Raw genomic sequence first — 24695 nt, forward strand, 5'->3', positions numbered from 1 at the left:
CTTTACCTATCCAAGCTAAGTGATTTTTTTTGTAGTTGGTCAGAAATTAAGGATTCCTAGCAATCAATTAACAAAGCTCTAACAGCATACAGAAGCTCTGTGGTCACATCAGCTGTTTCTTCTTTTTCTTATCAGTACTGCCACGATCTATTTCTCATTATTTCTCATTTGTTACCCCCTCAGCCCTCCTGCAATGAGAGAGGGTTGTAGCTGGTGGGAAAAACTCTGGAGAATAACCAAGCAACAGAACAGTGGGAAGAACACCGTGCTCCCTGATTTTGCTGTCTGGCTTCGTAATGCATTCCAGTAATGCACAGATGAGCACAATACAAGCAGAACAAATTCGACTTCAATGCAAGAGTGGTGGGAGGGGAACTCTATGTCTCCTTGCCAGAGCGGTGTCCTGCCTCACCCCAGCCAAGTGTGGGCTATCGGCGTGGAAATGCTCCTTCACTTCTCCTACCTGATGCTCACTGGAGGTGATTTGCAGGTGATGGACTGCAGCTCTCACTGCGCAGCTTTGCTGATCAGAAGGTGTTGTAGAAAATGGGGTTTTGTGCTGAAGAGCCCAATGCAGAGAGCTGAAGGCGTGTGGCTGTGCTTTGTTTTCCTTCAGAAGGAAATACAGGGAACCGTATTTGTCCTAACAAAGCAATGCATTTCATTTCGGCTCTGCTCTGGCTTTGGCTCACCCAAAGCTTCAGGAAGGATGAGGGTGACAGACACAGGAGAAGCGCTTCCCAGAACAAAACAGGTTTGTGTTTTGCTTTTTTTTTTTCCTTCCCTTTCTTTTTGCGTCAACAACCCCTGCAACAATCCAGGCCTTTCACTCAGTTTAAATTGGGTTATTCAACACTAATGTTATGCAAGGCTCCTGATTAGTGGTGTGGAGTTCGAGTTGGGAGACTATTGGAGCTGCGATGGAATTAAGGTAACCGTGGCAACCATTGTCATTAAAATCAGGTTCCTCTTGTTGCATTCCTTGCAGCCCTCGTGTGCTGAGGCAGCACAAGGGTTCTTCCCAGAATATTCCAGTCTGGAGTGTGGAGGCAGAGGGTTGGAGGTGGTGAACGTGGCTCATTTTCTTGTTTCATTCTCTGTGGAATCTTAGAACCGTGGAATGTCCCAATGGAAGGGAGACCTGGTCAGGAATTTCTCTTGGTGTGTTCCACGGCTTGTCCTTGAGCCCTGACCCTGTGGCTGAGGAGGAGGGGAAAGAAATAAAATTAAGAAGGGATGTAGTGTGATGGTACCCCCCCCCCCCCCCCCTCCCCCGACCTCCACATAGGAGGAGACTTTGAGAAACAGAGAAGTAGGGAGAAGGAAGAGGCTTTGCTTGGCTGTCCTGTGATACGGAGATGACCTTGGGCAAATGGCTTTGGCTGTCGGTGCCTTCCTCTTATCCAGTGAGGCGATATCACTTCTCTCTTCTCTGCAGATCTGAGGCTGGTGGATGGACCAGTAATCCACTGGATAATCCTCCCAGGGCTTTATTTCAACCCAGCTCATGAGGGTCCTGGTAGCCAATAGGCTGATCTAAGGCTGACCGTGAGCTAGCAGTGTGCCCTGGTGGCCAGGAAGGCCAATGGGACCCCGGGATGCACTGCACAGAGCATGGCCAGCAGGGCCCAGTGCTGGGCTCCCCATTTCCAGGCAGACTGGGAACAGCTGGGAGGTGGTGAGGGCCTGGAGCACCTCCTGGTGGGGACAGGCTGAGAGCTCTGGGGCTGTGAACATGGAGTAGAGAAGGCTGAGAGAGGGGATCTGATCAACAGCAAGCTCTTTCGATGCTTGGCATCTCGTTTTTCCTTGACTTCTTATTCTCAATATAAATCAACTGAAACGTTTTCTGGTTTCTCCGCAGCAGATGCAGCACAAAATGACCACAGATGAGTCACTGGGTTGTCTGAACATGCAAAGCATTTTGAGCTGATGTTCCTCATGATGCGGCTTCCCCATCGCATTCTTGTTGCCTCACATTTCTGTGGGGAAATGTTAGCTGCTGGCATGGGGATCGCAAAGTGCCAGGAGCAGCTGCTCCCATGGGAGGTGACAAGCTGTATTTGGGACCTTACCTTCATAGAATCACAAAGGTTGGTTGGTTGTCAAGTCCGACTGCCAACCCATCCCCACCTTGCCTGCTAAGACCTTGCATGGGGAAGGACTGGAGCTGTGGCAGCAGCACTCAGGCTGATTCATCACATTGTTTGGGGGGGAGATTTGGGGTTTTTCTACCTCAAATCACCCGGTGGCAATGCTGAGTGGGTGCAGACAGCTGCCAAGCCTGGGCTGAACTGAGGCAGAACACTGAGCTTCTCATCCCGTGGGGATTCTGAACTGCTTTTTCTCCTCAGGATTTGTTTGTTCTGTGCTTCCTGTCTTTTGTCATTAGTTTGAAGGAACAGCAAGTCACTAATTGTGGTGCTGGTAAAAGAGAAGTTCCCAGAGCAGTGTGGGTGCTCCATCCTGGAGCTGCCCGTGGCCATGGATGGGATCTGGGTGGCATGAGCTGGTGGGGGGGGGACCCAGCCCATGAAAGGAGTGGGGCCAGGGGGCTTTGGGGTCCCTTTCCACCCAACTGTGCTGGGATTCTGTGATCTTGAAGGACCCTTCCAATCCGACCATACTGGGATTCTATGGACTTGAAGGACCCATCCAACCCAACCATTCTATGCTTCTGAAGGGATTCCTGTTCAGTCCTGTAACTGAAGTATTGTACAGCAGGGAGATAGCTTTCCCCCAGACAGACATACTTGCATAACCACAGAGCTGTGCCAAGCAGAATTTAGGATCCCCCAAACAAGTTCAAGTGCCCTTCAAAGCATCTTTGAGTAATTTGTCCTCTGTCTTCCTCCAGGACGTGACAAATGTCACAGCACCATCACTAGGATCAAACAACCTGCTCTTTTGGTGATTTCTCTGTTTTTTGTGGATTTTTATTTATTTATTTTTTTTTGGTATGGCAGTTTGGGAGTAGAAATCACTTTTTTTTCTCCTTACAGGAGTAGGGGGAGAGTGGCGTGTTGGCCTTCGTTTTGGGTAGAGATGGATGCTGCCACATCCTCGCTTCTTCCTTGGAGTTGATTTAGGGCCATTCCTGATGCAGATCCTTGGCACTTCCCTGTGTGTTGTCATGGAAAACAAATTAAAGCCCTTTCCCTTCTGTGAGGATAGCACTGCCTCTTGGGCAAATCCATTCCGGAGTTGTCAGAATCAGGAAAGAGTTCTGGGTGAAAATCACCTTTAAGTGCTGCTCCTTTTCACGTGGCTTTTGCTGCTCTCCTTTCCCATAGGCACAGCCATCCTTGGCTGATCTTTGAGCGCTTTAATGCACATGCAGCCCCTGAGCCCTCACATTTCCTTCTCTTTATTCAGCTTTTGAGAAGCCCTGGACAGAGGGAAAGCACAGAACGTGCTTCAGAGACAAGCAGAAGGAGGGGACACGTGCTGAGAGCCAAGCTGTCTATCAGGCACCTCCTAGCACATCACAACGCATCGGGGCAGAGCCTCAATTACCACTGCAAGGATTTTGCTTCCTCATCCATCTCACCCATCCACTCCTTTTGTTTTTTATCCCCATGTAAAATGCATTCAGGTCGTCACCCACCTCCACCTGCAGATCGGATCGGGGAGGCACACAACTGAGAAGAACAAACGTCCATTTCTTTTTTCTCTCCTTCCTGGAAGTCTTTTGCTTCCACGTAAGGGCTGTGTGCTGTGATAATGCAGAAATGGATAGTGTTGGGTTTTAGCTATTTCAGTTACTTAACTGAAGAGTTATTCTTCACGTGAACTGTTTTGGGAAGCTGCAGCTGTGTAATTCAGGGGATGGTTCATGAGCCTCAAAGGGGTGGTGCTGGAAGGCTTCAAGTGTTGGATTTTTCTCATCAGTGTCAAAGAACTGCTGAAACCCAAACCCAAGATATTCTGTGGTTCTGCCATCTTTAAAATCGCTTCCAACCCAACTGTTCTGTGGCTCTGTACACAGAACCCCACTCTGTGCAACCCCGTGGTGCAAAAGGCAGGATGTGTTTCCTTGGGAAGGAGCTGCAAACAAACCTGACAGACGTTTAGAGAAATCCAGCCCCCGTTATTGGCAGGCACGCTGCCACTGTGATAAATGCTGTGAGATTTGTGCCCAGGGTGTGAATGACTCACTTACACTTGATGTGTTGCTGCTCACAGTCTGTGCTTTGTGGGATTTCCAGGTTTCTGGAGGTGTGAGGTGTGCGCTCGCCGTGGTGTATCACAAGAGCCATCCCTTGGGGCTCTCCTCTGACTGAGACAGTAATGCTGGGAGTGATGGAGCTCAGATCTTAAGCTCTGCTGAGCTGCATGGATGGAGTTGGAAGTTTGTGGGGCTATGGATGCTTCTTCCTGCAGTGTTTGGGTTGTGTAAGGGAGCTTGTCCGAGCTCATAGATCCATAGGGCCTTCCCATGCTGCTGTGCTGTACTTTCACTTCAGCCATCCATTGGTTTTGTCCATGAAGGAGAGAATCATGGAATGATTGGGTTGGAAGGGTCCTTCAAGGTCACAGAACCACAGAATGGTTGGATTGGAAGGGTCCTTAAAGATCACAGAGCCATAGGATGGTTGGGTTGGAAGGGCCCTTCAGGGTCACTGAGTGCTTGGGTTGGAAGAGTCCTTCAAGGTCATGGAATGGTTGGGTTGGAAGGGCCCTTCAAGGTCACATAATGGTTGGGTTGGAAGAGTCCTTCAAGGTCATAGAAAGGTTGGGTTGGAAGGGTCCTTCAGGGTCATGGAATGGTTGGGTTGGAAGAGTCCTTCAAGGTCATAGAAAGGTTGGGTTGGAAGGGTCCTTCAAGGTCATGGAATGGTTGGGTTGGAAGGGCCCTTCGAGGTCACATAATGGTTGGATTGGAAGAGTCCTTCAAGGTCATGGAATGGTTGGGTTGGAAGGGCCCTTCAGGGTCACTGAGTGCTTGGGTTGGAAGAGTCCTTCAAGGTCATGGAATGGTTGGGTTGGAAGGGTCCTTCGAGGTCACATAATGGTTGGATTGGAAGAGTCCTTCAAGGTAATGGAATGGTTGGGTTGGAAGGGTCCTTCAAGGTTACATAATGGTTGGGTTGGAAGGGCCCTTCAGGATCATAGAAAGGTTGGGTTGGAAGGGTCCTTCAAGGCCATGGAATGGTTGGGTTGGAAGAGTCCTTCAGGGTCACTGAGTGGTTGGGCTGGAAGGGTCCTTCAAGGTCATGAAATGGTTGAGTTGAAAGGGTCCTTCGAGGCCATGGAATGGTTGGGTTGGAAGGGCCCTTCGAGGTCACATAATGGTTGGATTGGAAGAGTCCTTCAAGGTCATGGAATGGTTGGGTTGGAAGGGTCCTTCAAGGTTACATAATGGTTGGGTTGGAAAGGCCCTTCAGGATCATAGAAAGGTTGGGTTGGAAGGGTCCTTCAAGGCCATGGAATGGTTGGGTTGGAAGAGTCCTTCAGGGTCACTGAGTGGTTGGGCTGGAAGGGTCCTTCAAGGTCATGAAATGGTTGAGTTGAAAGGGTCCTTCGAGGCCATGGAATGGTTGGGTTGGAAAGGTCTTTCAAAGTCAAGGAACACGTTGTGTCTGCAATAAATGGGACGCGCTCACTCTGCGTGCAGACCAGAAAGCTGCAGTCACTGCTTTGTGTGTTCCTATGCCTTAGCCATGAAGCTTACCCTTTGCTGTCAAGCAGTTTAATATTTTTAACAACTTTTTTTTTCCTTTCTAATGTGACAACAAAGAGAATGTTCAAAAGGATAACTGAGCTGAAAGCACGGCGCAGTGAGATCGTTATCGGCAAGCATGGCTGAATGGCTTTAGGAAGCATGTGCTTATTCATTAACTTTGAAATCTGCTCATGAGACCTCTCAGTTCTCCTGGTGGTGTTGGACAGAAACAGATACTTTGGGATGGAAAGCTCTTGGTGCAGTAGGTCACCGTGAGGTGGTTGTAGGCTGCTTTGAAGAGGTGGGTCACAGGGAGGTGGCTGTAGGGCGCCGTGGGATTGTTGTAGGCTGCTGTGAAGGGACTGTAGGCCACCACGAGAAGGTTGCAGGCTTCTATGAAGAGACTGTAGGTCACTGAGAGATGGTTGTAGGTCACCACAAGGTGATTGTAGGCTGTTATGAATACGTTGTAGACCACCGTGAGGTGGCTGTAGGTCACAATGAGGGAACTGTAGGCTGTCATGAGGCAGCTGTAGGTAAATGGTGTACTTCTCCATGTGGCCTATATTCAGTTCTTCCAGGAGGCTCAAGCATAAGATTTTTTTCTCACTCTTGTTCAGTTCTGTGTGGGGAAGCCCCATTGCATGCTGCAGATGTCAGCACTGCTCTCTGCCACCAAAATCAGTTGGTTTGGGATTTCTGATGCTTGGAAAGAAAAAAGACATTTTCGGTTCATGGAGTGAGTGAAACGTGCTCGTTATCATTAGCCTGTTCCAAGCACAGTCTGGATTTGATGCTTGGTCTGAATTGAAAGCGACAGTGTATATTTCTGAAATCCATTTCAGTGTTTAATGCTCTGTTGCAAAAAAAAAAGAGTCATTACGGGTAATGCTACGCCCATTGGCTTCAGTAACTCTTGTCTCAAAGGCAGCACTCCCAGACTTTGCATTGTGTCTTTTGCTGTTTTTATGGCCCGGCTGCTGCAGTTGTGATCTTGGATAACAGCCTCATTCTCTGCTGAACGCTTGAGAAAGTGCTGATTAGCAGAAAACAGCTTTTAATTGTGTGCTTGATGGACTGAAATATGGTGGGGGTGATCTCTTCATCCCTGTGATAGATTTTCATCTCCCAGTTTGAAGACTGGAGAAGAGTCGTCTGTTGGTATTCCCTTTAATTTTCATATTTTTGTCTTAAAAAGAGACGATGATGCTCTTAAATAGAACTTGAGAGGTTGGGGAAAGAACATTTGGGTCGAGGAGTAATTTTTTTGGAGCAGTTTAGAACAGAGCCGCTTTATTTCTCGGAGCGGAATGACGCACGTCTGAACCCTGCACCAAAAATGACATTGGCCTCCATTCGTGTTGCAACAAGCGCTGCTGTCTGGCTGCCTTTGGATTGTGCTTCAGAGCAAGGTCTGCCTCGAACAACAGGTCTGAACAGATGGATATCTGACCGAGCTTTTCTTGCTCAGTGCCGTGTTCCTCAACGTGACGCCGAGGCCGTTCCTGACCCCGTGGGGCACTTGGATGCAGTGACGGGCGCAGGGAGCCTGCAGCGATTTCGACTTGATTTGCCACGCCACGGGTTTAATTGCAATACTCTTGTGTGTGCAATTAAACACGCTTAACCCTTTGGTGGAGGAAGAGCTTGATGCGAGCCAGCTGCAGGGAGCCCTTGTTGCAACCTTCCAAGGCTGGGAGGAAGGGAGATTGCAAGGAAGGGAGATTGCAAACAGGAGGAGAGCGACTTTGTATGTGGGCACAGTGCGATGGGGCACGGGGGAATGGCTTTAAGCTTAAAGAAGGGGAGGTTGAGGTCTGATGTAGGGGATATTCTTTCCCCTGAAGCGGTGCCCAGAACTGTGGGTGTCCCATCTTGAAGGTGCCCAAGGCTATGGATGGGAGCCTGGGCAGCCTGAGCTGGGGGGCACCCAGCCCATAGCAGGGGTTGGGCTGGGGGGCTTTGGGGTCCCTTTCAACTCAACTGTTCTGTGGTTCTGTGATCTTGAAGGACCTTTCCAACCCAACCGTTTGATGGTTCTATGATCTCCTGGGTTAATAAGCAACAATTCAGGTAAGAAGAATTGTCACAGCCAGCTTTTGATGGAGTTCACATAGAGTTGTAAATAAGGTTGGAAGAGGCCTTGAGATCATCGAGTCCAGCCACAAACCCACCTCTACCACAGCCATTCATCCACGTCCCCACGTGCCACGTCTCCATGTTTCTGGAGCACCTCCAAGGAAGGTGGCTGCCCCTCCTCCCTGGGCAGCCAGTTCAGTGCATCACCACCTTTTAGAAGACTTTTTTTCCTAAAATGGGATACGTCTGGGGTATAGCCAGCTCATGAGATCTGAGTGCCAAGGGCAATTTAAAATACAAATGCAAGTTTATAGCTCCTTTTGTGTATGCACTTCTCCACCTAGAATCAAAGTTTGTGCGTTGTGACAGGTCTGGAAGACTTAAAACTGATATGTGAACATTGTGACCTGGGTGTAGGCAAGAAGTTGTGGCTTGAAGGACATCTCTAACCTAAAGACCTGGTTTATCACATTTGTTGGTGGCCTTGGTGTTGTTGTTACCAGCTGCATTGTTTGTGTACACAGTACAACATTGTTCCTAACGTATATAATTGTTAAGAGAAGGAGTGTGAATGCAGTCCTGACCTTTAGAAGCAGTTCAGATCAGCGTTCTGGGACAGATCCTAATCTCACCTCTACACAAAACGCTGCAGAGCTGCTGGCTCACAGCTGCGTGCTGGCATTTGGTTTGTGCCATTCGCTGCATGGAAAACAGGCAAAATTGGCTGGATCCTTCTTGTTCTGTTTGCTTCGCTGGAGCTCTTTGACATCTACATTCTTTGGAAAAGAATTTCAGCCAAGCAAGAGTTCAGAAATCCTGGCAGTTTGTGCTTTGAAATAGGGCCCCATCCCTGCTGCTGAGGGTCTGCTGGTGTCCCACGTGTGGGGTTGGAGCTGCATTTGTGCTTCCTATTCTTCTTTCTGCATCAGAGCAGTGCAAAATCTGATTTAATTAAACCTGAGGCACTGTCCCTTCAGGCCTGGAGAGAATCACAGCTCATTCCCATTTACTGGGACCACGAAAATCGCAGCGAGAAGCTGGCTGAGGCTCAGAGTGGTTCTGCTGTCAGCCAGTGTGGCAGCCTTGGTCACTTCCTTCCCACATTTCCCATTAGCTTGGACTTTTCACTCAGCTTGCTTTCTTTTTGCAGAGAAACCCGCCCTGTGTTTGCTTCTTCCCACTTCTCCCCATTATCTCAGTAGGTTACATTGAAATGCGTGGACATTCTTTGTTCAAAGCAATGTTAGTTAGAAGCTTTGCTCTTTCAAATGGCTCCTGTTGCTTTTGCCATTCTGAGCTCTATGGATAAACAACAAGGAGCTTGCAATGAGCCGGAACCCCAACTGATGGAAATCATGGTTATGGAACAATCAGTGTTTTCATTCTACTGTTTCAATAAAAGTCCCCCCAAAAATAAAGGGAAGAAAGGTGAGAAATGCTATTTGTTAACATGAGCTTCTAAACTTAGAGATGTTGTTCTGTTACATCTTGATGCCAGATTTGGGGGAGGACGTACTGCCTGGTGTGTGTCCCTCCTGGAAGGAGGGGAGCAGCTCGTGTGTTGGGCTCCTATCAGTATCTTTTTAAGAAGTGATATGTGGAGCATCTGCTTGATTCCCAGAGTGATTCTTTTCATGATTATTTGTTTCCATAAGGCATTAGCACATAAGGGGATGACTCTGTCTGCATAGACAGAAGGAAAGAGGATTTGAGGGGAACACAGATGAGGGAGAGCTTTGCAGAAGGACACGGAGCGCTCTGCAAAGCACAAACAACAGAGCTTTGGCTATTATTTCTTGCTCACATCGTGATGAGCTCTGGACTCAGGATTCATTTCAAAAAACAGCATGAAGCAGTCTCTGATTTTGGGAGGGCTCTGGGACAGCTCACCCTCAAAGCAGCCGCTGCCCGTGGGGACTGAGAGCTTCAACCTTGAGCTCCTCTAGTGGGAGTCCATCTACTTATGCCATGCTTATTTTTCTGACCATTTTCTCTCATTGAACTTGGACAGAAGCAATACCTGCAGTTCTTGTGACATTTTTTGTCATCTGCTGGTGACTGCGTGGATCGTAGGATCACAGAATCATTCAGGACTTCCAAGATCAGTCTGATTTTGTTGATCAGGGAAGTGAATTGGGGCATTTATTTCCACCAAAGACGGATGATCTGTGGTGGAAAATTGTCCCTGTGAAGTTCCCTGAATGCAGCTGCGTGGTTCGTTCTGTCTGCATGTTGTGGATGGATTATTTCTAACTGCGTTCAGTGGTGTTATAGAATCAAAGAACTACAGAATGCTTTGGGTTGGAAGGGTCCTTAAAGATCATAGAATGGTGGGATGGTTGGGTTGGAACGTCCTTAAAGATCACAGAATGATTGGGTTGGAAGGGTCCTTAAAGATCACAGAATGATTGGGTTGGAAGGGTCCTTAAAGATCATAGAATCATGGGATGGTTGGGTTGGAACGTCCTTAAAGATCACAGAATGATTGGGTTGGAAGGGTCCTTAAAGATCATAGAGTCATGGGATGGTTGGGTTGGAAGGTCCCTAAAGATCACAGAACTGTGGGATGGTTGGGTTGGAAGGTCCTTAAAGATCACAGAATGATTGGGTTGGAAAGGTCCTTAAAGATCACAGAATGATTGGGTTGGAAGGGTCCTTAAAGATCATAGAATGGTGGGATGGTTGGGTTGGAAGGTCTTTAAAGATCACAGAATGATTGGGTTGGAAGGGTCCTTAACGATCACAGAATGATTGGGTTGGAAGGGTCTTTAAAGATCATAGAATGGTGGGATGGTTGGGTTGGAAGGTCCTTAATGATCACAGAATCATGAAATTGTTGGTTTGGAAGGGTCCTAAAAGATCACAGAATGATTGCGTTGGAAGGTCCTTAAAGATCATAGAATGGTGGGATGGTTGGGTTGGAAGGTCCTTAACGATCATAGAATGGTGGGATGGTTGGGTTGGAAGGTCCTTAACGATCATAGAATGGTGGGATGGTTGGGTTGGAAGAGTCCTTAAAGATCACAGAATGATTGGGTTGGAAGGTCCTTAAAGATCGTTTAGCCACAGACTGGTCGAGTTGGAAAGGACCTTAAAGATAACAGAACTATAGAATGGATTGGAAGAGTTCTTCAAGATCATATTGCTACCAAATGGTTGTGTTTGACCCCAAAGCTTCCAGCCCCCCCCTGCTGTGGGCTGGCTGCTCCCCACCAGCTCAGGCTGCCCAGAGTCCCATCCAGCCACGTCTCACTGTACCTTGCACACATCACACACGGGTGCATTTATTCAAAACACAAAAATCCCACTCATATCTCACAGTTATTTGGCACTCTGGATCCATTTCCTGTAAAGGATTCAGGATTTCGAGCAAATAAATACCACTTCAGCTCTTGTTCTTGGCTGCTCAGCGCTGTTATAACTCAGAGATTGGAACAGAAGCAGAGCTCAGTGTGTTTTGGAAGCCTCAGGAATGTGGAGTTTGGGCATCCCCATGGTTCAGACCCAAACAGCACAGACTGTGGGCGATCCAGTGCCGGTGCTTGTATTGCTCATAAGACAAAGCATCAACATCCTTTTATAAAATCTGGTCTCGAGTTTGAAGAGTTTGAAATTAATAATTGTGGAGATGTGGTGCTGGGGGACGTGGTTGGGTGGGCATGGTGGGGGTGGGCCGGGTTGGAAGTAGTGATCTGAGTGATCTTTTGCAACCTTTTTGATTCCCTTTAGGGACGTGGTTTATTGGGCATGATGGGAGTGGGTTGGGGATGGAGATGGTGACCTTAGAGGTCTTTTCCAACCTCAGTGATTGTGTGATTCTCCTTAGGGACGTGGTTTGGTGAGCATGGTGGGGTTGGGTTGGGGATGGAGATGGTGACCCTAAAGGTCTTTTCCAACCTCAGTGATTGTGTGATTCTCTTCAGGGACGTGGTTTAGTGGGCATCGTGGGGTTGGTTTGGGGATGGACATTTTGGACATTGTGTTGAGGGACGTGGTTTAATGAGAAGTATTGGTGATGGATGGATGGTCGGACTGGGTGATCCTGTGGGTCTTTTCCAACCTTGGTGAGTCTATGGTTCTACAGTTCTATGACATGGTGACCTTAGAGGTCTTTTCCAACCTCAATGACTGTGTGATTCTCTTCAGGGACGTGGTTTAGTGGGCATGTTGGGGTTGGGTTGTGGATGGGCATGGTGACCTTAGAGGTCTTTTCCAACCTCAGTGATTGTGTGATTCTCTTCAGGGACTTGGTTTGGTGGGCATGGTGGGTTGGGTTGGGGATGGAGATGGTGACCTTAGAGGTCTTTTCCAACCTCAGTGATCGTGTGATTCTCCTTAGGGACGTGGTTTGGTGGGCATGGTGGGGTCGGGTTGGGGATGGACATTTTGGACATTGTGTAGAGGGACGTGGTTTAATGAGAACTATTGGTGAAACTATTGGTGATGGGTAGATGGTCGGACTGGGTGATCCTGTGGGTCTTTTCCAACCTTGGTGAGTCTATGGTTCTACAGTTCTATGACATGGTGAGCTTAGAGGTCTTTTCCAACCTTTCTGATTCTCTTTGGGAACGTGGTTTATAGGGCATGATGGGTTGGGGATGGGCATGGTGACCTTAGAGGTCTTTTCCAACCTCAGTGACTGTGAGATTCTCTTTAGGGATGTGGTTTGGTGAGCATGGTGGGGGTGGGTTGGGGATGGAGATGGTGACCCTAAAGGTCTTTTGCAACCTCAGTGATCGTGTGATTCTCCTTAGGGACGTGGTTTGGTGAGCATGGTGGGTTGGGTTGGGGATGGAGATGGTGACCCTAAAGGTCTTTTCCAACCTCAGTGACTGTGTGATTCTCCTTAGGGACGTGGTTTGATGGGCATCGTGGGGTCGGTTTGGGGATGGACATTTTGGACACTGTGTAGAGGGAAGTGGTTTAATGAGAACTATTGGTGATGGGTGGATGGTCGGACTGGGTGATCCTGTGGGTCTTTTCCAACCTTGGTGAGTCTGTGGTTCTACAGTTCTATGACATGGTGAGCTTAGAGGTCTTTTCCAACCTTTTTGATTCTCTTTGGGGACGTGGTTTATTGGGCATGATGGGTTGGGGATGGGCATGGTGACCTTAGAGGTCTTTTCCAACCTCACTGACTGTGTGATTCTCCTTAGGGACGTGGTTTGGTGGGCATGGTGGGGTTGGGTTGGGATGGAGATGGTGACCCTAAAGGTCTTTTCCAACCTCACTGATTGTGTGATTCTCTTTAGGGACGTGGTTTAGTGGGCATGGTGGGGTGGGTTGGGATGGACATGGTGACCTTTGAGGTCTTTTCCAACCTCAGTGGTTCTGTGAATTATAGAATGGCTCCAAACGTTTTAGGTGCACTGAAATAGGGAATTAAGTGACACAGAAACATGCTGCTGTGTTTGTTTTCCAGAAACAGAAGTGTAAATCTGATTGTTAAGATGTTCTCAGGCTCTCAGTCCTGCTCTCATCACCCAGGCTGTGTTTTGGGCAGGTTCTGCTTTCAGTGCTGGCATGTCATCCTTAAGCACAGGTCAGACAAAGAGTGGAGATGGAGAACAGCATTTCTGACCTCGTGAGCTGGGCTTTTCCATGCACCAAGGCGCCGAGCACTTCTGACAAATGGCTCCTCTGGGACCCACAGAGCCTGCATCACTGCTGGCTGGCTGCTAAGTGATTAAAACACATCAATTAGCAGATGGTAATGGTGCTCGTTAAGCTTGATTTCACTGAGGCCTGATGAACCTGGAGATGCTGCCGTCTCATTGACAGCGACTGCGTCTTTTCCTCTCTGGGCACATTTGTTCTGTGCTGAGAGGTTTGTTGTTGGTTGCTTTTTTTTTTTGTAATTTATTTTTTCAAATCTGCATTAATAACACATGAGGTTATACACCGTAGTCCTGGTGAGATGGAGGGATGAGCGCAGAGCTGGGAAGCTCACGTCATTCTCAAGCAGAGGGTGTGATGTGGGGAGGGATGGGAACTGCACGTTTTCTTTTCTGCTAGCAGCACTCAATAGGACACACAGGGAGAGTTATGGGGTATTCGGGGGTTCCAGGGGTTCCCAAATGCCAAGAGCCTGCTTTGGATGAGATCATTAAGAGGACTTGTTAGAAACAAGGGGACAAATGACAAGGATTTCCTCACTCTGATGGCAACAACCAGGGGTTGGCCATCCAGAGCTGTGATACCACAACCAGGGGGATGTAAGGCAACCTTGGAACGGGGTGCCTTTTTGCAACACGCAGCCCTGTGGATGTGCTGTAGATGGGACATGAGGACAGGGTGTGGTAGCAGCTGCTGGCAGCTGTCACCTCCATTGGTGAATCTGTTTGTGGTCCTCCTGCTAGGGGAGGTTCAGATGGGAAATAAGGAAAAATCTCTCCGTTACGAGGCAGTTGAGTGCTGGAACAGGCTGCTGGCAAGGCGGGTGATGCCTTGTGCTTGGCAGCCAGGCTCAGAGGGGCCCTTCCCAGCTGAGCTGCTCCATCCTGAGATCCTTCAGTCCCAGTGCGTGCGCTCAGAGCACGGAAAGTGAACGCCTGGCATCTGCATCTGCTGGTGACCGCGTGGATCGCAGGATCACAGGATCATTGAGGTTGGAAGAGACCTCCAAGATCATCACTCCAACCCGTGCCCACTGAGTGTCCCTCAGTGCCACATCTCCATGGTTCTTGATTGGGGTGAAGAGCTGCAGGACGCAGCGCGGGGCGGCAGTAATCTCTCCTGGGAACACTTCTCCGTGTCCCTCAGAGGACCTGTCCCTCAATTCCCATGGGAAAATGGAACAGAAGGGGGAGGTGGCCGTCGCTGCCTATTGAAGCAGCTCAGCCTCTGATTACGCCAAGGTCTGCTGATTAAAGCTTTGCTCGTTAACTTAATTTTCCCCGCTTCGCTGACAGCCGAGCAGCTCGTGACGCAGCCAGTGTCGTTTCCAGCACCAATTTGGGGCGTTTGCAGTCAACCTGGGAGCTTGCAGCATGCAGGCAAGTCGGACTCGTTGATCCTCGTGGACCCCTTCCAGCTTGGGATGTTCTGAGATGCTGAGCAGGGAAGCTTTCCAATCTCAAATATCCAAATATGTTTTAGGTTCTCCGCTCTTGTTTTATTACTGGGTTGGATTTTTTTTTTATTGGGTGCTGGGGCACAGATTTGGCTCGAGGGCCCTGGAATCATAAAATCATTAAGGTTGAAGAAGACCTGTAAGATCATCAAGTCCATCTGTTGACCCATCACCATGGTGCCCACTACCCACGTCCCCAGGTGCCACATCTACATGTTTCTTCAATCCTTTTTGTTATTATTTTATGTTCCTACCCTTCCTTTCTCCACCACTCCATGAAGCTTGAAGCAATTTTCCATCTCTCTCCCAAGTTGTCATCCCTTATTCTTGTGCCCAAGCAATGCAATGCTGTGGCTCAGAATTGGAATCTCTTTTCTTTTTTGTCCTAAAGCTGCTGTCAGAAGCAAGCAGCAGCACAGCAGATGGCAGCGTACCAGTATTAAATGGTTCTGAGACTGTAGGCTGCTGCTGCTGGCGGCACAGTGCGTGGTGTATGGGCAAAGCATTCTGCCAGCAGAGATTTTTGGCATGTTCTCAAAGGATTGGTCAGCCTGCCCAGGGCAATGCATATAGGACATGGGTTTAGGCTTGCAAGGGAATGGCTATAATAAGATTATCATTATTTTTTTTCCCTTGTAGCATTTCTGTTCTGGCTGAGCGTGTTTGTGGAGGGGCAGCTGGCGTGGGATGTGCAGAGCCTTTGCTGTGAGTCAAATGGGTCAAATGACCAGGGGTCTCCCTGGCCTCTTAGGTCCCTTCCAACCCATCCATTCTGAGTCCTTCAAGGTCCCTTCCAACCCATCCATTCTGAGTCCTTCAAGGTCCCTTCCAACCCATCCATTCTGAGTCCTTCAAGGTCCCTTTCAACCCAACCATTCTGAGACCTTCAGGGTCCCTTCCAACCCATCCATTCTGAGACCTTCAGGGTCCCTTCCAACCCATCCATTCTGAGTCCTTCAAGGTCCCTTCCAACCCATCCATTCTGAGTCCTTCAAGGTCCCTTCCAACCCATCCATTCTGAGACCTTCAAGGTCCCTTCCAACCCATCCATTCTGAGTCCTTCAAGGTCCCTTCCAACCCATCCATTCTGAGTCCTTCAAGGTTCCTTCCAACCCATCCATTCTGAGTCCTTCAAGGTTCCTTCCAACCCATCCATTCTGAGACCTTCAGGGTCCCTTCCAACCCATCCATTCTGAGACCTTCAGGGTCCCTTCCAACCCATCCATTCTGAGACCTTCAGGATCCCTTCTAACCCATCCTGAGTCCTTCAGGATCCCTTCCAACCCATCCATCCTGAGTCCTTCAGGATCCCTTCCAACCCATCCATTCTGAATCCGTCAAGGTCCCTTCCAACCCATCCATTCTGAGTCTTCAAGGTCCCTTCCAACCCATCCATTCTGAGTCCTTCAAGGTCCCTTCCAACCCATCCATTCTGAGTCCTTCAAGGTTCCTTCCAACCCATCCATTCTGAGTCCTTCAAGGTCCCTTCCAACCCAATCATTCTGAGTCCTTCAGGGTCCCTTCCAACCCATCCATTCTGAGACCTTCAGGGTCCCTTCCAACCCATCCATCTTTGACTCTGGGATTCTGGCATCAGTGTTCAGTTAAAGTCAACGCAGCCTTGCTGCAATGCTGCCTTTCTCACTCTCCTGCCCTGTTTCCTCTTGCCTCCTCTCCAAGTTTGATTTGAACAGAAATGTATCATCCCAGTCATTCTGCCAGCCAATATTCGAATGCTCATGCCAGCTGCACTTTTGCCTTTTAAAGACAATCTCAAGCTGCATGCTCCATGGCAGAGCCCTGTGCCGTGTTCAGAGTACACTCCTTTCTCCTGGAGGATCCTGCAGCTTTACCCAGCCCTGATGTTTTACTGTTCAGAGAGCTCCATGTCCCCGGAGCACTGCAAACCTCATGGGGAAAATCATTTGTTTTAAGAACGAATTTTTCTCTGATGATAAAATCTAGCAGCAGGATCTCATAAACAGCCTGATTGGATCAGATCTGCATCTGAAGCATCGCTGGAGTGCTGCTGGGTAGTGCAGATATCTGCACACTCTGGGTATTCCTCACTTCAAAAGAAGTAGTTCAAGAGAGTGGAAAACATTTCGACAAACACTTTGATAATGCCCTCAGGAATGTGCTTTAATGTTTGGTTGTCCCTGCTGGGAGCAGGCAGTTGCCCCTGATGAGTTTGTGGGTCCCTTTTTGAGCCATTCTTCTCTTCATTCCATTCTATTCTGTGCTTCTCCATTCTCCTCCTTCTCTTCCTCCATCCTTCTTCTCCTTCTCCTCCTCCATTCTCCTTCTCCTCCTCCATCCTTCTTCTCCTCCTCCATTCTCCTTCTCCTCCTCCATCCTTCTTCTCCTTCTCCTCCTCCATTCTCCTTCTCTTCCTCCATCCTTCTTCTCCTTCTCCTCCTCCATTCTCCTTCTCCTCCTCCATCCTCCATTCTCCATTCTCCTCCTCCATTCTCCTTCTCCTCCTCCATTCTCCTTCTCCTCCTCCATTCTCCTTCTCCTCCTCCATCCTTCTTCTCCTTCTCCTCCTCCATTCTCTTCCATTCCAGACACCAGCAGGTCCATCAGCCCTGGGAAGATGTTTCTTGCCATAAAGCCCCAGCCTTCAGTCTCTGCAAACGCTTTTGGTTAAAAGCTCACAACTACTCCAAAACTGGGCTGTGTTGAAGGCAGAGGGTGGGACACAGGCAGCAATGCAGCGAGCTATGAGAAAATGAGACCTGAGCTCAACTTTTAAGAGCTGGGTGGCTCCGCTAAAAGCTGCATCTGTTTTGGTGTTGACTTGACAAAAAGCCTTGAATTGGAGAGTTCATCATTTTCTGTCCCCTTGGGAAGGAGATCTCTGAGCACCAGGAGCTGGGAGCAGCCCGACGTTTATTAACTTGTCGAACTCACTCTTGCACGTTAGCCTGAAGCTGGGCAGACCTCAAATTCACTCCGCTCCCCGTCGTTTTATTTGCAGCAGGAGGCTCGAATGCTTTTTCCTCGGGCTCTCGCTCCCCCTTGTGACCATGTGCGGCTTTTGCAGCCCATCGCATGCGTTAAACTCTCAGTTTCTTCATTCTCGGAGCAGCCTGTCGTGCTGCTGAGTGCAGCCTCGTCCCCACACTTCTGGTGCCGCAGCAGGAACTGAGCCATTAAATTCCACCCGACTTTTCAGCGGAGGACCTGGTGTGTAAATAGTCTTAAAGGACGACATTGTTCTGCTCGTTCCATCCAGAATTGCTAATTCTCCTTCTCCAGTGAGACCTTTGCTCATGTTTCATGTGACCATGAAGACTTGGGACTCTTCTCTGCTTTGAAATATACTGCGAAGAAAGAGTTGCCTTGGTTCCCTGAGCCTGGTGCCCACCTCATCTCTCTGAATTGGGCACTTTTAAAGCTTTTTCTGAACTTTTCTTGTCCCTTGAATCTACAGCAGCCAGGCTGCACAGTTTTTTGTGGTGTTTTTGTTGGTGGTGTTTATGTTTTTTGCCAGTGAAAGGTGTAGAATAGAACAGCTCCACTGGAAGGGACCTACAGAGATCATTGAGTCCAACTGCCTGAGGGCCTCAGGGCTCAGCAGTTCTAAGGACAAGATGTAGAGATGGGTCAGTGTTTGGACACGATGATCTCAGAGGTCTTTTCCAACCTGAATGATTCAGTGATTCTCTTGAACACTGATGTGAGCAGGCTGGAATACATGACCTGGTCTTGATTCCTTGGTGCAGACGTGCAATGGGACAGCAATCCTTGGTGCAGACATGCAACTGCATGGTGGTCCTTGATGCAGGTGTGCACAGGTCGATGGTCCTTGGTGCAAATGGCTGCAGGATGATGAGGTCCAGCAGGACTGGACCCTATGCAGTCAACTCACCCAACTTCTGCTAAAGACCCGTATCCCATTTGTTGACCCATACTCCTGTTTTGTTGACAGGGACAGCCAAGTGTCCTCGTTCCTTATTTAAGTATTTTGAAGGCTAAGAAGAGCGTGGGAGAGATAACCTGGAGTGTCAGCATGGCTTGTAAGTCAGCAGCTCTTCCTCCTTATGGTAACGGTGCTGGCAAACGATGGGAGTGAGTTGCTGCAGTTCACCAGGGAATCCTGCAAGAGCAAATCCTGTAGGTTTGGGAAATCTCAGCTACTTGTCCCTCGGGGCAGCAGCAGGCAGACTTCGTGCATTTTTGCTGGTAAGGTATTCTGTGTGTTGCTTGGAGCTGAGGATAAAATAGCCCAAAGCTGGAAGCAGTGCTGAACAGAAGCTGCTTTCACTCAGGAAGGAGGAGCGTGCCAGCAGGGCGAAAATCTCACCAAAACCCAACAAACTTTCCCCAGTTTCTGTTCATGGAGGTGATTCACACAAAATCCATCTGTTTTGCAGTGAAAAGAGGAAAAGAGGAGGAAAATAAGGTGTGTTAACACTGGATTTTTCTGCCTGCTAGCAGCAGAGGGAGCTGCAGCTGAGTCAGCCAGCTCCACCTCTGCTTTTCTGAGCAACACACAAGTCCTTTAAGACTATTTCTGATTCTTCATACAGCCATGGGATTACAAAGTCTATTTGCAACCATATTGAGTTTAAATCCAGCAATAGAGGCATCTGGCTGGCTGCAGCTGCAGAAATGAGTTGGGCAAGGCACCTGACATGGTATTGGGGGCAGAAATGAGGAACCCAGCAAACTCCTGGAGCTGGGCACGGGGCTGACACTGATGGAGCTGGGGAATGGCAGCTGCTGCACTGCTGCTTTCCATGTGCCAGCATGGATGGTGAGTTACTTACCGTGATGTTTTCATTCCCACATCACTGTCTGATGGCTCCTGTAGGGAACTGGAAGTCTCAGGAGGAGTTGGGCATGCTCGGGTCTCACTGATCTGCTTTTGGACACAGTGGTTTTGGGATGCAGTGATAATGCCATTGGGTCCCAGTAACACTGGGATATGGTGACAGTGGTATATGGTGATGTTATACAGTGGCACTGAGATACAGGGATGGTGTTGGGATATGATGACGTTGTGATGTGGTGGTGTTGGGATGTGGTGACGCTGGGATGCAGTGACATGGTGGGAGGATGGCGTTGGGATACGGTGGTGTTGGGATACAGAGAAATGGAGATAAAAAGGCACTGAGGTACAGTGGCATTGGGATATGATGACACTGGGACATGGTGGCATTGGGAAACAGCAGTGCTGGGATACACTGATGTCAGGACACGATGGCACACAGCTAGCAGGAGAGTCAATGAAGTTGAAGATCTCCTGGACATGCTCCCCTGCCAGGACCCTTCTCCAGCATCAGCTGCCAAACTGCAGGTGACTGATGACACAGGACATGGTCCCTGCCCAGTTCCATGGCTGCTTTGCATTAAGAGCCAATTTTATAGCAATTTGGGACTGGTGGGGAGGAGGAGTGGGAGAAAACACGGCGCATTTCAGGGGACTCAATCTTTCATCAGCTACGGGATCAGCATAGCAATTATTATCTCTTTAACTATTTCAATTCTCATTATCAAATTAATTCCTCAATCAGATTCTGACATTGCCATAGCACCTGTGACACTGCAGCCACGGCTCAGGGCAGCATGTGCTTCATGTCGGTAGCAGAGAGGGCTGGAAACAGGAAAACGTGCTTTTCTCTGCTTGGTTTCTCTGATGGAAAGAATTCTCCAAGCAGCTGAAAATACATCGACCTTGCTCCAAAAACCAGGGAGGGCTGGGAGGCAGAAGGCGTGCATCTGGAGCTCAACTCGACGTTGTCCACAGGACTCATTTTCCTAGGTTTCCACTCATCTCTTTCTATTTTTGGAGTCGTTCCTCTCCGTATTTCTTCTAAAAATGCTGAGGTCACCAGAATAAGAAGTTTATATGCTCACACAAAGCTATTCTTAGTGCTTGATCTTTGTCTACAAGTGCAGCCCATGCGTGGAGGTTGGCTCCGAACTCATTGTTCCTCTCCATGTCCCACGTCGGGTGCCCTCAGCGGAGCTTCCTGAGGCTCTGCGGATTTCACAGCTTCTTTCTGTAAGACCACGCTTCACCATTCAGCACCTTGTTCCTCTTCTGTGATTTTTTTTAGCTTTTCACCCATATTGCGTGTACATCAGCAACAAAGAAATGAGCTTTCGTAGAACAGAATATCTTGAGTTGGAAGAGACCCACGAGGATCGTCGAGTCCAACTCCTGACAACGTCGTGTTGGTAGTGATGAACTTTGCGTCACGTGCAGCTTTGCTTATTGCTTCAAATTTGGTGGGGTTTTTTGGTGCTGATCAGTACCTTGCAAAGAGCAGAGCAGCAGATCTGTCCCCCTCTGTGATCTTCCCCTTTAGGACCCCTGGATCCTGGTGCTGTTGAATTTGGTGTGCTGAGATGAGCGCCACATGATGACTTCATTGAAATTCTGAATTTAAGTTCTGAGCAGAGTTTGTGATCCTGATTTTAATTCAGCTGATTTGAATTCTGTGTGCTTTCTTGGGTCAGTGTGGAAGCGAACAATCACGCTTTAAATAATGATTAGCCTAAGCCTCAGAATGCTCATCATCCTCATTAAGGTCATTATTTCAAGCAGCTTTGTATACTCTTACCTTAACACTCACCCCAAGCCTCTACCTTTGCTACAGCACAGCTCTTACTATTAACCAAACATCAACAGACACATGATCCACGTGGGATGTCATGGTTTGTTGATAGTTCTCCAGCCTTATTTTTAGAGCAGGTTTTAATCATGTCGAGCTTATTAAATTACAGTGATGTGTTGAGACTACTGTTGAGGTCCTAACATCCATTGGGCCATTACTTCCCAGTGCCCTCTGAGAAATAGAGAATCATGGAATCACAGAACAGTTGTGTTGAAGGGGACCTTAAAGATCATGAAGTCGTGGTATGGTTGGGTTGGAAGGGACCTTGAAGATCATGGAATCACAGAATGGTTGGGTCAGAACCTTAAAGATCATGGAATCACAGAATGGTTGAGTTGAAGGGAATCTTAAAGACCATGAAGTCGTGGTATGGTTGGGTTGGAAGGGACCTTGAAGATCATGGAATCACAGAATGGTTGGGTCAGAACCTTAAAGATCATGGAATCATGGTCTGGTTGGGTTGGAAGGGACCTTAAAGATCATGGAATCACAGAATGGTTGAGTTGAAGGGAATCTTAAAGATCGTGAAGTCGTGGTATGGTTGGGTTGGAAGGGACCTTAAAGATCATGGAATCATGGTCTGGTTGGGTTGGAAGGGACCTTGAAGACCATGGAATCATGGAGAGGCTGAGTTGGAAGGGACCTTAAAGATCATGGAATCACAGAATGGTTGGGTCAGAACCTTAAAGATCATGGAATCACAGAATGGTTGAGTTGAAGGGAATCTTAAAGACCATGAAGTCGTGGTATGGTTGGGTTGGAAGGGACCTTGAAGATCATGGAATCACAGAATGGTTGGGTCAGAACCTTAAAGATCATGGAATCATGGTCTGGTTGGGTTGGAAGGGACCTTAAAGATCATGGAATCACAGAATGGTTGAGTTGAAGGGAATCTTAAAGATCGTGAAGTCGTGGTATGGTTGGGTTGGAAGGGACCTTAAAGATCATGGAATCATGGTCTGGTTGGGTTGGAAGGGACCTTGAAGACCATGGAATCATGGAGAGGCTGAGTTGGAAGGGACCTTAAAGATCATGGAATCACAGAATGGTTGGGTCAGAACCTTAAAGATCATGGAATCACAGAATGGTTGAGTTGAAGGGAATCTTAAAGACCATGAAGTCGTGGTATGGTTGGGTTGGAAGGGACCTTAAAGATCATGGAATGACAGAATGGTTGGGTCAGAACCTTAAAGATCATGGAATCACAGAATGGTTGAGTTGAAGGGAATCTTAAAGACCATGAAGTCGTGGTATGGTTGGGTTGGAAGGGACCTTAAAGATCATGGAATCACAGAATGGTTGGGTCAGAACCTTAAAGATCATGGAATCATGGTATGGTTGGGTTGGAAGGGACCTTAAAGATCATGGAATCATGGTATGGTTGGGTTGGAAGGGTCCTTAAAGATCATGGAATCATGGTATGGTTGGGTTGAAGGGAATCTTAAAGATCATGAAGTCGTGGTATGGTTGGGTTGGAAGGGACCTTAAAGATCATGGAATGACAGAATGGTTGGGTCAGAACCTTAAAGATCATGGAATCATGGAGTGGTTGGGTTGGAGAGGTCCTTAGAGACCATCCAGTTCCAACGCCCAAATATAGGCTCTGCTTCTTCTTTGGGTTGTTACAGAAATACAGGTTCTCCCCCTTTGATTCTCTGCGCAGTAAAGTTTCTCTGTAGGAGTCATCTTGGGTGCACTGTCAGAGCAAAATGTTTGGAAAAGGGCTCCGAAAATGAAATGGAAGTGTCAGCAGTGATGGGGCCAGGTTGGACTCCGGGAGTGCCGTAATGAGAACCCGCTTTGCAGCGTAACAAACACCATCATTGTTTTAGTTGCTCGTTAGTTAATGTTGTTCTAATGAGGCTCTGCTAATGGCATCATCTGACATTGGGCAAAAAGAAGGTTGGGGGAGTTAAAAAGAGCCTAATTAGCAAGTTAATTATAGTGGGCGAGGAAACGGCCCGGTTATATAAATCAGCTTCTGTTACGCACACACGGTAAAAACCTCTCTGAGCTCAGGGAGCAGAAGTGGGGTTGGAGGTGGGAATGTCACACGGAGCTGGGGTTCCTCAGCCCAAAGGGAGCCCAGGAGCCTCCTGCTGCTGCACCTTCCGTGCCTCCTTCCCCAGCAGCCGCAATAGGAGCCGCCGGCACCCGCAGCATGCTGAACAAGAAGAAGTACAACGTCGATGGCGATGCAGGGAGAAAAGCCCAGGTGAGGGCAGCCCCCAGGCACCCTAAGGCTTTTTCCTGCCCCCAACATCCCTTTCTTTCTGTCTCTGTCCTCCTCTGATTCCCCAAAGCCGCCTCTTTTGGAGCTGGCTGGGGGAAATCCCTCCTTTCTGCAGAACTCCTTTATTTTCTCTCGGCGCCGCGGGGCTGGTCTGTGTTGCACTAGGATGAACTGCGGGCGCCAGAACCGCGGTGCAAAGACCCAGGAACATCCCCAACTAGAAGCAAAGCTTCTCTCATTGGCACATAAGGACTCTTGGCTCCTTGCACATTAACACTTGTGGCTCAGGTTTCTCAGATTGAAGCAGCTGGAGGTGGAAAACCACAGCATCGGTGCAACTCCTAAGCCACGCACCTGCAGCTCTCCAAGCCTTCCTATTCCCTCCTGATTAGCACAGCCAGCTGCCACCAGTGGAGGCATTTCTACTGGAGCTCAGGTTCCACCTGCATCCTCTCTGTCTGACCCATCCTGCAACACCTCTTGTTGAACAGAGCCAACGTGATGGAGATGCTCCCGCAAGTAGAAACACTTTGAGAGGTCTGAATGCAATTGCTGCACCGCTGGGAATTACTGCACCTTGAATGGGCAACGTGGGGAGGGGGAATCCCAGCAGAGCTCTGTGATAGCAGTTATTCGTTCCCTTGCAAACTGTCTCCATGTTTCCCATCGTTGCACGCCGATAACCTGGTGCTTTCATGGAGTGGTTCTGCTCGCAGGGGTTTAAATGAAAGAAGAAAAGTTATTTCAGGCCAACAGCTTCTTAGGAAAGGAATCTAAACCCCACTGTGTGCTCAGGTACCCTGTCCCACCGGGACCCACTGTGATTCCCAGGGATGAAGGAGCTCCCATCACCTTTTCCCTGCTGCTTAACCCCCTCAAACTCAGCTTTATGTTCCTAGAAAAGGGTCAAATTCCTTATGCATAGGTGACTTCTTCAAGCAAAACCACCTTCTCAGAATACCCCGAGGGTTCAGTTAATAGACTCAACTAATGGTTTGCAGTAAATTGGAGATGTAA

General features: G+C 48.5%; 1 protein-coding gene and 1 long non-coding RNA gene across 4 annotated transcripts in view; both read left to right on the top strand.

Moving 5' to 3' along the window:
• Positions 1–24695, top strand: part of AHCYL2 (adenosylhomocysteinase like 2) — a 48406-nt gene that overhangs the window by 6681 nt on the left and 17030 nt on the right. Inside the window, exon 1 of one of the 3 annotated variants that reach the window (XM_048938618.1) lies at positions 23473–23660. The exons of the other annotated variants lie outside the window; for them this stretch is intronic. Coding sequence (XP_048794575.1) covers positions 23607–23660 — 54 coding nt within the window. The 5' untranslated portion in view covers positions 23473–23606. Of the gene's footprint in view, positions 1–23472; positions 23661–24695 lie in introns of those variants that run through there. 3 annotated transcript variants of the gene reach the window in all.
• Positions 1329–11379, top strand: LOC125690376 (uncharacterized). The gene is made up of 3 exons (XR_007375650.1): positions 1329–4804; positions 5120–5213; positions 5424–11379. It is a non-coding gene; the product is annotated as an uncharacterized LOC125690376 (long non-coding RNA).

Source organism: Lagopus muta, chromosome 1 (assembly GCF_023343835.1).
Source record: "Lagopus muta isolate bLagMut1 chromosome 1, bLagMut1 primary, whole genome shotgun sequence".
Classification (NCBI taxonomy): Eukaryota; Metazoa; Chordata; class Aves; order Galliformes; family Phasianidae; genus Lagopus; species Lagopus muta.